This window comes from Geotrypetes seraphini, chromosome 7, assembly GCF_902459505.1.
Source record: "Geotrypetes seraphini chromosome 7, aGeoSer1.1, whole genome shotgun sequence".
NCBI lineage: Eukaryota > Metazoa > Chordata > Amphibia > Gymnophiona > Dermophiidae > Geotrypetes > Geotrypetes seraphini.
The window spans coordinates 128,639,878-128,654,128 of NC_047090.1; the positions used below are offsets into that span (position 1 = coordinate 128,639,878).

Consider the following 14,251-nt stretch of genomic DNA (forward strand, 5'->3'; position numbering starts at 1 on the left):
CTGTAGCACCTGAAGATTGGAGGGTGGCCAATGTTACGCCGATTTTTAAAAAGGGCTCCAGGGGAAATCTGGGAAATTACAGACTGGTAAGTCTCACTTCGGTGCCAGTCAAAATGGTAGAAACAATTATAAAAAATAAAATTGTAGAAAACATATACAAACAAGATTTAATGAGACGGAGTCAGCATGGGTTCTGCCGAGGAAGATCTTGCCTCATAAATTTGCTTGACTTATTTGAAGGTGTGAATAAACATGTGGATAAAGGTGAACCAGTTGATATAGTGTATCTAGATTTTCAGAAAACTTTTGATACAGTTCCTCAAGAGAGGCTCCTGTGAAAATTATAGTGTCATGGGATAGGTGGCAAAGTTCAGTTGTGGATTAGGAATTGGTTATCGGATAGAAAACAGAGGGTGGGGTTAAATAGTCATTTTTCTCAATGGAGGAGAGTAAACAAAAGAGTGCCGCAGGGGTCTGTACTGGGACAGGTGCTATTTAACTTATGATCCGGAAATTGGAAGGACGAGTGAGGTGATTAAATTTAAAGATAACACTAAACTGTTCAAAGTTGTTAAAACGTATGCGGATTGTGAAAAATTGTAGGCGGACCTTAGGAAATTGGAAGACAGTGTGTCCAAATGGCAGATGAAATTTAATGTGGACAAATGCAAAGTGATGCACATTGGGAAGAATAACCTGAATCAGTTACCGGATGCTAGTTACTGGCTTGGAGGTAGGCTTCAGAGGGTGGTGGTGAACGGCACCCCCTCCGAAATGTCAGAGGTGATAAGTTGAGTGCCACAGGGCTCCGTCCTGGGCCCGATCTTGTTCAACATCTACATAAGAGACTTGACAGAAGGGCTCCGAGGAAGAATAACATTATTCGCTGATGATGCCAAGCTAAGCAATGTAGTGAACAAGAGCACAACAGACAATAATTCAATGGCAGATGATATGATGCACGACCTACTCCTACTGGAGCGCTGGTCTAGGTCCTGGCAACTCAGTTTCAATGCCAAAAAATGCAAAGTCATGCACCTGGGAAGCCGAAATCCATGCAGGATTTACACCCTAAATGGCGAGATCTTGACAAAAACTGAAGCAGAAAGAGACTTAGGGGTGATTGTCAGGGAAGACATGAAGTCTGCAAATCAAGTTGAGCAAGCTTCATCCAAAGCAAGGCAAATCATAGGTTGCATACGCAGGAGTTTCGTCAGCCGTAAACCTGAAGTCATTATGCCACTGTATAGATCCATGGTGAGACCGCACCTGGAGTACTGTGTGCAATTTTGGAAGCCACATTACCGCAAGGATGTGCTGAGACTGGAATCGGTCCAGAGAATGGCCACCAGGATGGTCTCGGGACTCAAGGAGCTCCCATACGAGGAGCAGTTAGGGAAGTTGCAGCTCTACTCACTCGAGGAACGTAGAGAGAGGGGAGATATGATCGAGACTTCAAGTACCTCACAGGTCGCATCGAGGTGGAAGAGGATATCTTCTTTTTCAAGGGTCCCACGGCAACAAGGGGGCATCAGTGGAAAATCAGGAGCGGGAAACTGCATGGTGACACTAGGAAGTTCTTCTTCACCGAAAGGGTGGTTGATCGCTGGAATAGTCTTCCACTTCAGGTTATTGAGGCCAGCAGCGTGCCAGATTTTAAGGCCAGATGGGACAGACATGTGGGATCTATCCGCAAAGATAGATAGGGAGGGTCATTGGAGTGGGCAGACTTGATGGGCCGTGGCCATTATCTGCCATCTATTTCTATGTTTCTATGCTAAGGTCCACCATGGGGGTTAGCGCCCAAGAAAAGGATCTGGGTGTCATTGTAGACAATACGATTAAATCTTCCACCCAATGTGTGGCAGCTGCCAAAAAAGCAAATAGGATGCTAGGAATTATTTTAAAAGGGGTGGTTAACAAGACTAAGAATGTTATAATGCCCCTGTATCGCTCCATGGTGCAACCTCGTCTGGAGAATTGCGTTCAATTCTGGTCTCCTTAAGAAAGCTATAACGGCACTAGAAAAGGTTCAAAGAAGAGCAACCAAGATGATAAAGGGGATGGAACTCCTCTTGTATGAGAAAAGACTAAAAGGTTAGGGCTCTTCAGCTTGGAAAAAAGATGGCTGAGGGGAAGATATGATTGACGTCTACAAAATCCTGAGCGGAGTAGAATGGGTACAAGTGGATCGATTTTTCACTCTGTCAAAAATTACAATGACTAGGGGGACACTCAATGAAGTTACAGGGAAATGCTTTTAAAACCAATTGGAGGAAAACATTTTTTCACTCAGAGAATAGTTAAGCTCTGGAATGCATTGCCAGAGGATGTGGTAAGAGCGGATAGCATAGCTGGTTTTAAGAAAGGTTTGCACTAGTTCCTGAAGGAAAAGTCCATAGTCTGTTATTGAGAAAGACACAGGGGAAGCTACTGCTTGCCCTGTATCAGTAGCATGGAATATTGCTACATCTTGGGTTTTGGCCAGGTACTAGTGATCTGGATTGGCCACCGTGAGAACGGGCTACTGGGCTTGATGGGCCATTGATCTGACCCAGTAAGGCTATTCTTATGTTCTTATGACCCTGGCAGCCTTCTCTGGTCTTCCTGTTAGAGAATACAAGAAGAGGTCCTGGAGTGGGCAAAAAAATTCAAACTTGTAGCCCTCTCAAATTATGCCCAGCCCCCAATTTATTCCGTTCATTTTTATGTACACACAATATCTTATTAATTCATAATGGTAAATATAAAATATTTAAAAAACCACAAGCACACTGTATGCAGAGAAAATGTTAATTATCATTTACGAGTTTTGGGATTTTTCCAAAGATGTCAAGGCAGATGACTTTAAAATAAGCAATGTCACTTCAGTAACAATTATAGAAAAATAGACAAATATAATGTAAAATATAGACAGCAGATATAAATTCTCAAAACGAACAAATTTTGATCACTAAATTGAAAATAAAATCATTTTTTCCTACCTTTGTTGTCTGGTGATTTCATGAGTCTCTGGTTACACGTCCTGACTGTACATCCAACATATCTTTCTTTCTGCCTCCTGCATGCTTCATCTCCTCCGGACCATCTCTCTCTATCCCTCCACTTGTCCAAGTTTTCTTCCTCTCTTTTCCGCCCCAATTGGCAACATGTCTCCCTCTGTCACTCTCACTGTCCATCTGTCTTGAGAGATCCATGCACCTCTCCTACCACCTCTACTGCCATATCCAACATTTCTCTCTGTCTCATCTGCTGGAGCATGTGCAGATTTTTCACAACTGCTCACCAGCCCCATGCCCATTTCTCCTTCTATCACCGCTTTCCAGCACCATGCCACATCTCTCCCTCCATACTTTGTCCAACATTCCTCCATCTTGCATCCCCTTCAATCTGTCCCTTTGATCTCTCTCCACCACTATATCCAACATTTCTCCCTTTTATCCTTCTCTCCCCATGCATCTCTCCCTCTGTCTTCTCTCTCTCTTTCTATGCCCATGCATCTCTACCTCTCTCTATGTCCAATTTTCTTCTTTCTTCCTTTCCCCATGTGCACCATGATTTTTCCTCTCACTCCACATCTGTATTCAACAATTCTATTTTCCAGTTCCCTCTCCCACTGGCATCATTCTGTCTTTCCCTTCTTTCCTAACCCCTAGCCGGTACAGCATCTGTCCTCTTCCCACCCCCTCTCAGCAGGATCTGACCTCTCCCCAGTACCTGATTCCCCCACCTACCAGCTCCCTGCCACTCTATTTAAACACTTTGGGCAGCCGGAGGCACAACAAAGCCACTCTCCTGCCATCTGCCTGCCTTGGAAGTATTCTTTCTGCAGCATTCTGCAAAGCTGGTGAGCTAAAAGGTAGGGAAAATCGGAAACTGGGGAGAGGTTGGATCCAGCTGAGAGGAGTGGGGGCTGGGGTTGGGTTGGATGGAGGGTGGCGGGCAGGAAGGAGAGGATCCCCAACAGCGGAGGCGGGCAGCCACTATGTGTGGTGGCACGTACCCCCAACAAACGGCTCATGTACCTCTAAGGGTATGCATACTGCGTGTTGAGAAACACTGATCCAGGGTATACTATCAGAGGGAGGCGTTAAGACTTCAATCATCTGTGGCTTCCTACAGTGCCTGGTGGCAAGGGATGCATAACCCACTGGTCTCGGAATAAAGGAGGATTGTACAAGAATGTTCATTAACACAAACCCCCCCCCCCTTCCAATTTGATCTACTCTATCCTTACGACATAATTTGTACCCAGGTGTCCCATTGATTGTCCTCCTTCCACTAGGTCTCTGAGATGCCTATTATATCTACCTCATCATTCAGGGCTATATATTCTAACTCTCCTATTTAATTTTTTAGGCTTCTAGTGTTTGTATATAGACACTTCAAATTGTGTTTTTTCCTTGTAACTACAAGCTGCTGAGAAGACAAGGAAAATTTGAGTAGAGAATGACATGGGGAAAAAGTCTGTCCCCGTCACTGCCCCATCACCAGACCACCATCCCCTTCACCGTCCCATCCCTGCCGTCCCCTTCACTTTCCCGTCCTCGTCTCCTTCACTGCCCCGTCCCCATCCCTGCAGCATCCACCCTTCCCTCTCGCCACCTCATTGCCCTTCAGCACCCCTCGCACGGTCCATGCATCTCCCTCCCCCTTACCTTTGAGGCGCATTTTAAGGTTTGAGTAGCTTTTGGAAAGCCGCCGAAGCATACATCCAGTCGTGTGCGTGTGTGGGCAGAAGCTTCTCTGGATGCTGCGTCAGAGAAGAAGCTTCTGCCCACACACGCACGCGACTGGACGTACGCTCCGGCGGCTTTCAACAAGTATCAAACCTTAAAATGCGCCACAAAGGTAAGGGGGAGGGAGGGAGATAGATAGATTCTGGTAGATAGGAAGGAAGGAGGGAGGGGCCGTGCACGTTACCTCCCTTAACTGCGGGGACAAGGCCATTCACCACTCGATGGGGCGGTGGATGGCCTTGTCCCCGTACCTGCGGTGAGCACCCCTCCCCCTCCACTGTTTTGGCGGGATACCCGCGGCTATTCGTCGCAGCTGCGGGTAACATCCACTGAGTCATTCTCTAAATTTGAGTCTTTTATTCTGCCTTCCTCTTAAACCCTCCTGGCTTTCTTTCACCAGGCTTCGGGGCAGAAGCAGGGTGGCGATCGGGGCAGAGAGCCATAAATGTGGATTCAGGGGCATGCATGTTTTAGCCGGTGACTGAAATACAGAATGGCCAAGCTGTAGTATGCATTTGTTTTTTCATCAGGATCTGAAAATCAACACTAACATCCATAGAAGCCAACTTTTCAAAAAGCATTGGGGTGCTGAATCCAAAGGAAATCACTTTTCCCTAGACATAGATGTTTGTTCAATATTGGGGGTGCTTAAGCAGGGCAGTGAGTCGGGGCAGAAGCAGGGTGGCAATTGGGGCAGAGAGCAGGAGAGTTGGGGCAGAGAGCAGGAGATGCAGTTGGAAAAGACGTGAGAGACTGGTCCTCAGCAGTAGCTTGTTTCTTGATCGGCCAGCCCAGTCAGTGTTCCAGTTTTTTGTTTGTGAATCGCTGCCTGCCTACTTTACATGCCGTTTTCCCTTATTTGTATGCACGGATCAGATCAGAGGATGATCGGCCACGAGGTTAGTGAATCGGGTCGCAAAGTGGTCAGGATAAGATTGGTGTCCTTAGTGAATCTAGTCCATACTGCTGGACAAAGAAGTGGAAAGTCTAATATGCGTTTCTAGAATTCAGCTTCAGTGAAATCCAAGAAGCTTTAAAAATGTAACACTGGTCGAGGCGGAGGTGTTGAGCTTCTCTCTCCTTCTTGCAAAATTACTACTACTATTATTAATTATTTCTAGAGCGCTACCAAATATACGCAGCGCTGTACAGAGTCACAAAGGAAGCAGTCCTTGCTCAAATTATTTCAACCTCTTCACCCACCCCACTCACACCACTTTTCCTCATTTGAAGTCCACTCCATCTGCCTATTCACTCCTCTACCTCTCCAATAAAAGTCATATAGGAGCAAATTCTATAAATAGCTTCCTGATTGTAGGCGGTCTAATGTTGCCTAACCAGCCAATCAGGGTTCACGTTTAAAAAAAAAAAATAATAATAATAGCCCGAGGCAGGCTGCCTACATTGTAGGCACCTCCAGGAGCCTAGGGAGACGTGTAGGCCCAACTATGCTCGCTTAAAGCAAGGTGTGGGCATGGCTTCACCTGGAAGTGGCCTTAGGTGACCTAAGGCAGGCCTAGGCAACCCAATATGCCTCCCTAGGCCCACGGTAAACGTATAAAACAGACGCAGCCGCTGAGCTTATCACGGCAAGGGATCTCCCTGCCGCGATAAGTTTAGTGGCAGTGGCAACCCATCCCCCCGTGAAAACTACTGGCAGAAGGAATACCCAATTTCTCCTGCCGGAATCCCCCCCCAAACATCACCGGCAGGAAAGATACCCAGTCCCTCCTGCCAGAATCCTGGAAACCCCCCCTCCCACCTGACCATTGCCAGCACAAGGGATGCCCAATCCCTCCTGCCAGGACCCCTTTCCCCCACAAACATCGCTGGCTGGGTGGATGCCCAGTCGCTTCTGCCGGACACCTTCCCACCCTGTAAAGTAGCCCCCCCGGATCCCCCTTCTCCACCCCCCACAGGGCTGTATACATATGGTACTACTCTAGAAATAATAGTAGTAGTAGTAGAGACATGCATAGAACCTGCTCTATGGATGATGGCTTATAATGCTGGTTTACTGCAAGATGCCTTGAAAAAGGGACAAATAGTAAGAAAACAATATTTTTATTATGAGCTAATTAAAAGAGAGGTAAACCAACACAGAGAAACATAAAGCAACTTATACAAAATCCCAAAGAGAGTCAGCGACAGAGTACTGACTCAGCCCTGGGAATTCAGGCTCCTGGAGATCTGTATTAACTACTGGATTACTGGTACTTCTCCTCCCATTGGGAAGAACTGTGCGTCAGTGATTCTAAAACAGCTGCTAAAAAGAAGGAATAAAAAAAGATGCGGCAAAGTTAAGAAATGAGATCAAATCATAAACAAATTAACTGAGAAGATATATTTCCATTTGTTATTAATCATAAATCCTTAAAATTTGTATACTAAAAAGCTATTTACTACAAACCAAAGAGAGAATGTGTCTTTGTTATGATATAATAATTTGTATTGCTTTTCCAAGAGATATGAGGGCTCTAGATAAAAAAGAACAAAACTGGATGACAATTACTCTCCAGCTAGGCCATTTGAAACAAAAGGGAATGCAAAACAATAAAATGGTAAAAAAAATTGTAGTATTTTTTTCCTGCTTAAACATTGTACACATACAGTAGAAAATATGAATATAGCAAGGAAATTTTGGGCCTGTGTATAACAGCCCCTTTACAATTTTAGAAGTTTGGAAGAAAAACATACAACGTTAAACCCTGCTATAATTGAATAGTTTTAATTTGCAGAAGTCATTTTCTCTTATCTTACCTTTCCAAACAAGCAAAGAGTCCAGCTTTTCCTCCAACAGCACAAAGTACCTTCGGGGCACAACGAGGTCGTGTCATTAATACAGTCTGATGGGAAAGTCTATGTTCAGGCATAAAGTGGTATTTGAGGGCTTCATTAAGCAAATGTTTACAAGTGTGGTCATCTCGAATAAGATGATTGGCTTCATATAACCTAGTAAGAAACTTAACACTCAACAATGGCAATCTGACACAGTGCAGTAATTGTGCTAGGTACTTCTGTCGCTCCTGCACATCATATTTGATCCAAGATTCCAGTGCATAGAAAGCATTTTCTTCTGTAACAACATTCAAACAGTCACTGGAAATTATTTCATCTAATTCAGCATGTGTCAACTCAAAAAACTCTTCAGTCTGACAGACATCTTCAAAATTCTGGCAAATATATTTGTTGGCAGCCAAGTATAAATCATGGCAGCCATAGGTCTCTGCAAAGCGGGAAATCCCAATACAGTTGCCAGGGTCAAGCTGACTTTCAAGAAATGTGCAACATTCCTTTAGTACAAGTTTGATTTGGAGCAAATTTGCAGCTGGAAGAAGGGATTCCACTGTGTCCTGGGAGATAAAAACAGTTCCTGTGTAGGCATACTCCACAATGGCCTGCAAAGCTGTCTCATCAACACACTGAAATTCCACTTCAGAGTTCTCTTTCTCTGAAAGGTTCCCTGTAAACATGGCTTTGAAATAAGGGCTGATACTTGCAAGCACCACTTTATGAGCATGGATCTTAACATCGCCAACTCGAAGGACAACGTCACAGAGCTCGTGGTGCTGGCGGAGGAGGTTCAAGCCCTGTAAAAGCTGTTCAGAGTGCAAATGGGTCAAGTTAGCAAGCATGTAGGTTGGAGAAGACTGGTCCATCTGGAAAGCATAAAAAAAATCTATTAGGTTATAAGAAACAGCAAAAAGTAAGCTTAGTAACTGTAGTATTTCTAATGCAATATTTTAATGGTCTATAAACATAAAAAGTACTACCTGTTAAGGAATAAAAAGTGTAAATCATGTTCTTGTCACATTATGTATTGTTTGTTACAGTTTTGACTTGCATCTTAAATAAAGACTTTCCACCCAATATTCAGGATTATTTAGCCAGCCAGGAACAGCTTCCTGCCGCCTAAATAGTGCTAAGCCAGCTAACCACTGATATTCAGGGGAAAATAGCTATCTCCCACTGAATATCCTGGTCAGTGGTTAGGCCAATCACCAGCTATGTCATGTGACATAGTCAGTCAGCACCAATATTCATTGACTGACCAGCTAAGTCTAGCAACCTCAAAATAGCAGGTCTATCTTTGGACAACTGTGACTCAGTTGATCATCCGATGAATATTGACTTGGCCGGCTATGGCAAACGGGCCCAGAACTGAATTTCCGGGTTTGCACCGACCACGAGAAGTAGCCAGGCTGTTTCCTATGATCTGAATATCGGACCTCTGGAACTTAGCATGCCATAAGCTGGTCATTTTTACCATATATTAATTTATTATATCACTCACAAATCCAAGCATAATCTTTGAAACTTGCTGTGTACATCATTTTTCTGTGTAACTGAATGACCCAAATGAGAATAAATCCTATTCAATGGCCTACCTCATCCACTGAAGAGAGAACAACAACAGAACGATAGTGCTTTTTCACACTTATTAGAAATAAAGGAGAAGTATAGGGACAAGTATGCCAAACTGCATATGTCTAGTGGAGCTCGAGTGATAAGTACTGCTAGTGAAAATATGGCATTGGAAAATTATAGGTAAAATTAATGGAAGAAACAAGTTTGGAGTCATTGCTTCCTTAAGCTTAGATGTCATGAGGCCAATTTTCAAAATGGCCTGAAAGCTCAACTTAACTAGTTACATTTGAGCCAGTCAAGCTTCAGCACATTTTCAGCTACATTGGGCCTGATTATGTAAAAGGCATCTGCCAAGGCAGGCGTCTGCAAAATGTGTGTTTATCGCGTGTCAATCACCGATAGGCGCCGTGTCCAGAATTGTGCCTATTTTTAGTACAGACTCCTTAAATGTAGGCCAGCATTTTACAGGTCTACATTTAAGGCGTCTGACTTGTGCCTAAGGAATCGACTAGGCATGCCTATGGACGCCTAAGGCCACTTCCGGTGTAAGTCAAGCCTATGTCAGCCTTAGGTATCTGTAGGCGTACCTAGATGTCTCCTTATGTGCACGAACAGCACCTACACTGTAGGCATCATTTGCCACATCATTTTTCTAAAAAAAATGTGTCCCGATAGGTGTCCTACTTCTGCCTACAGTTGGGACGCCATTTTTAGAATCAGGTCCATTGTACCTGGAAATTTGCCTAAATATAGCAAGATTACTCCAGTAATCCTTGTATACTGGGACACACAATTTATCACACCACCAAAACTATCCTAAATTGGAGTTGCTAAATTTAGTCATCTAGATACACTGTAGATGCACGGGTGGGAGGAAAAGACTGTTTACGACAGACAGGTGCTGAACTGAAGCAATGCCAAATTCCAGGCTGGAGATTTTGTTCCCCTAATTCTAGCTGTATCACCTCCAACTCCCAATTCCACACTCCCAATCAGAACTCCCAAACCTTCCTCCTCGACTCTCAGGACAACTTGATCGCCAATAAATGCCCCTGATGGTCTGTAGCCTCCAAGAGGCCTCTTAAACCCATTTCCCATCCCTCCACTTCCAAACGCACAAAAAAAATACTTCTGGACCAAGTGAACTCCCCCTCCCCCACACTTATCTCCAACATTGGGAGGCAAAAGCAGTATCTATTCACTCATGCTGCCATCGTGGAAAATGACAGAAGAAGTGGACAGAGATTTAATAGTAAGAACATAAGAAATGCCTCCGCTGGGTCAGACCTGTGGTCCATCGCGCACAGCAGTCCACTCACGCGGCGGCCCATCAGGTCCAGGACCTGTGCAGTAAACCTCTATCTATATCCCTCTATCCCCTTTTCCAGCAGGAATTTGTCCAATCCTTTCTTAAACCCCAATACCGTACTCTGCCCTATAACATCCTCTGAAAGTGCATTCCAGGTGTCCACAACACGTTATGTAAAGAAAAACTTCCTAGCATTTGTTTTGAATCTGTCCCCTTTCAATTTTTCCGAATGCCCTCTTGTTTTTTTGTTTTTTTTTCCGAATGCCCTCGGGCTGCTGCTTTTTAATATATTCATAAATGATCTAGAAACAGGGACGAAGTGTGAGATAATAAAATTTGCGGACGACACCAAACTATTTAGTGGAGCTCGGTAAAGGAGGACTGCGAAGAATTGCAAAGGGACTTGGACAAACTAGGGGAATGGGCAGAGAGATGGCAGATGAAGTTCAATGTTGAGAAGTGTAAAGTATTGCATGTGGGAAGCAGAAACCCGAGGTACAATTATACGATGGGAGGGATGTTATTGACTGAGAGTACCCAAGAAAGGGACTTGGGGGTAAAGGTGGACAAGACAATGAAGCCGACGGCACAGTGCGCAGTGGCCGCTAAGAGAGCGAATAGAATGCTAGGTATAATCAAGAAGGGTATTACAACCAGAACGAAAGAAGTTATCCTGCCGCTGTACCGGGCAATGGTGCGTCCGCATCTTGAGTACTGCATCCAGTATTGGTCGCCATACCTTAAGGAGGATATGGTGTTACTCGAGAGAGTTCAGAGGAGAGCGACATGACTGATTAAGAGGATGGAAAGCCTTTCATACGCTGAGAGATTGGAAAAACTGGGACTCTTTTCCCTGGAGAAGAGAAGACTTAGAGGGGATATGATAGAGACTTACAAGATCATGAAGGGCATGGAGAGAGTAGAGAGGGACAGATTCTTCAAACTTTCAGAAAAAAAAATAAAAAATAGTAGACATTCAGAATACAGCTGTAACAGGGAAAGTATTACCAACAGGTAATTTTAACATGTCAGATGCTGATTGGGGTATCCCTATTACAGAGTCTTCTAGAAGTAGGGAGATCCTGGATTCTCTACAAGGAGTTCCAGCAGTTAGTAATGGAATCCATGTGAGATGGGAACATACTGGACTTTGTGATTACAAATGGGGAAAGTGTTTCTGATTTTACAGTGGGTGATCATCTGGCTTCCAGTGATCACTGCATGGTACGGTTTAATATTAAAATGGGTATAGAGAGGGCTCATTCAAAAGTAAAGGTTCAAAACTTTTAAAAAACTAACTGTTCAGATGGGGGATTACGTCAAGAAATTGTCTGGATGGGAATATCTGAAAGAAGTAGGAAAGCAGTGGGCAAAACTTAAAGGAGCTATTGTAAGGGCAACAAACCATTTTGTACGGAGATTAAGTAAAAGCAAGAGGAAAAGAAGTCTGCTTTGGTTCTCAAAAGTAGTAGCTGAGAAGGTAAAGAAAAAGAGATTAGCTTTCAAACCTCTACTACTCCAATTTTAAAACAACTACTGGTCTTCAGTCCAAATCCTTACTATTCAAGTTAAAACTATGCACATTCTGGAATAAAGCATTTACTTCATTTGGGGGGGTGGGGAGGGGGGGGGACACTGCTAAGCAAAAGCTAGTTCAGCATTATAACAGTATAATTGCCTTTTTGTTTTATTTTGTAAAAGTACTGGGTAAACAAATCAATCTTTACCCACTCTTCCAAAAGGAATTATTGTGCCAACATGCTGACACTGCCGGGACATTCCTTTTCATTTCTGCCAAATGCAGAAGCAGTTTTCTATTCTGATGTTAAGCAATGGAAATCACTCTACTAAAATCTGACTTTCCCATCTACAATATTTATGCTTTTCTGGCTCAGAAACTTAACTCCTATAAGAAAATGTAAAATATGGTACCTAAAAAAGAAAATACATTACTTCACCAAAATTATCTATTCCTTAAATTGAAATGCAGTTTAAAATATTTCATCTTCACCCAGAAAGGTAACTGCTCCAGTACTGAAATACTTCTGGGTCTGAAATTCTTATTTAAATTGTTGTTCCTTTATAATTAGTGTGACAAGCTGGTCATCCTAATGTCCCTATTTTTTTTAATTCCAGAAAATATGGTGGTGTATTCTTATTTTCAAGACATAAGCATGGTTTCATTGCCAAAAAGAAATTAAGTTCTTACCTTGATAATATCTTTTCCAGTAGATAGGGATGGTATGCTGAACCAAGGGTCTTGCATCCACTCCCATGAGTCTGTTGTAGGAGATATTAATCACTATTTTCAGTACCTCCTCCTTCTCCCTGCTGCCCCCAGACAGTTAGTTTCAAAGCCAGAGACAGCCCTACAGGAGAGAATAGGAGAAGGAGAACTGGAAGACCCCCCAAGAAGGCTTTGATCTGCTCATAAATATTAAACACATAGCTCATAAACATGCCATGGAGAGGAAAGGAACAAATAACTATCTTTATTAGCAAAATGCCTTATGAAACTGTGGAACTCTGGGGAAACCCCAAGTATCTATTGTGACAGGGAAAGCACACAGTCAGTAAATTGCCTAAGGTGCAGGCTCAGTCAAGCCCCGTCACTAAAGAGAAGCCTAGTAAGAATGTCGCTCAGATTAAACATGAGGCTTCTAAAGTCAGAGACGTCCCTGTAACCAAAGGTCCCTGTAACCAAAGCTTATTTGCCTTCAGCTGAGAAGCCTGTGAGTGAACACTTTATTCCAAAGCCTACTTCTCCTGGTAAAGGGAAAGCCTAGAGAGGAGGAGCGCAGAGAGAGGGGGGACATGATCGAGACGTTCAAGTATCTTACGGGCCGCATCGAGGCGGAGGAAGATATCTTCTTTTTCAAGGGTCCCACGACAACAAGAGGGCATCCGTTGAAAATCAGGGGCGGGAAACTACGAGGTGACACCAGGAAATTCTTTTTCACTGAAAGAGTGGTTGATCGCTGGAATAGTCTTCCACTACAGGTGATTGAGGCCAGCAGCGTGCCTGATTTTAAGGCCAAATGGGATCGGCACATGGGATCTATTCACAGGGCAAAGGTAGGGGAGGGACATTAAGGTGGGCAGACTAGATGGGCCGTGGGCCCTTATCTGCCGTCTATTTCTATGTTTCTATGTTTCTATGTTACTATGGAGGTGGGGTGGAAACAATTTCACCTAAAATCACACCAGGGAAACCTTTACTCAAAGCAGGCAGGCTAGTTAAGGAACAACCAAGGAGAAATCTAGCTGTCCCCGCAGGTGTAAATAAACAGGCAGGAGAACAGAAGCTAAGGAGGAACGGCTCCATTCCCAACCAAAGCTTCATTCCTGATACAGCACAGAAGCCTATTGTTCTCAGGAGATCAAGCTACTGGAGGAACCAAAGCTAACCCAGGACTTCTGGCAAGGAAACTTTCTAAACCCAGCTCTATAGAAAGATTTGGTCAGGATTTAACCCAGGCAGCAGGTGGGCAAGATATAGACCTAGTTTCTTTATCTGGGGAAAATGATATTCAGCCAGAGTGTGGCATGTGCATGAGTGAAGGGGAATGTGGTACAATAAGCTTGTTGGGGAATGAAGAAATGCAGTGGGAGCTAGGGGACTAGAACAATAGGAGTGTGGTGGTGTCTGAATTATGTGTTACAGTGAGAAACACTGAAGAGTAAAGCTGACACGTTTCAGAGCAGTTTCAGTTCCCATAAGAAGATTTATTGTGGGGAAAGGGAATCCTTAACTATGTTCCTCTAATTGACAAGCATGGCTGCAGCAGTACTAGAGCCTAAAGATTAGAAAATGACATGGGGACAAATTTTTCCT

The 14,251-nt window shown here is 43.8% G+C and overlaps 1 protein-coding gene across 2 annotated transcripts in view; it reads right to left on the reverse strand.

The window, feature by feature from the left end:
* KLHL28 (kelch like family member 28) overlaps positions 1 to 14,251 on the reverse strand; it is a 44,195-nt gene that overhangs the window by 19,882 nt on the left and 10,062 nt on the right. For both annotated transcript variants that reach the window (XM_033953375.1, XM_033953376.1), the window contains one exon: positions 7,500 to 8,398. In XM_033953375.1, the coding sequence (XP_033809266.1) occupies positions 7,500 to 8,398 (899 nt within the window). The remainder of the gene's footprint in view (positions 1 to 7,499; positions 8,399 to 14,251) is intronic.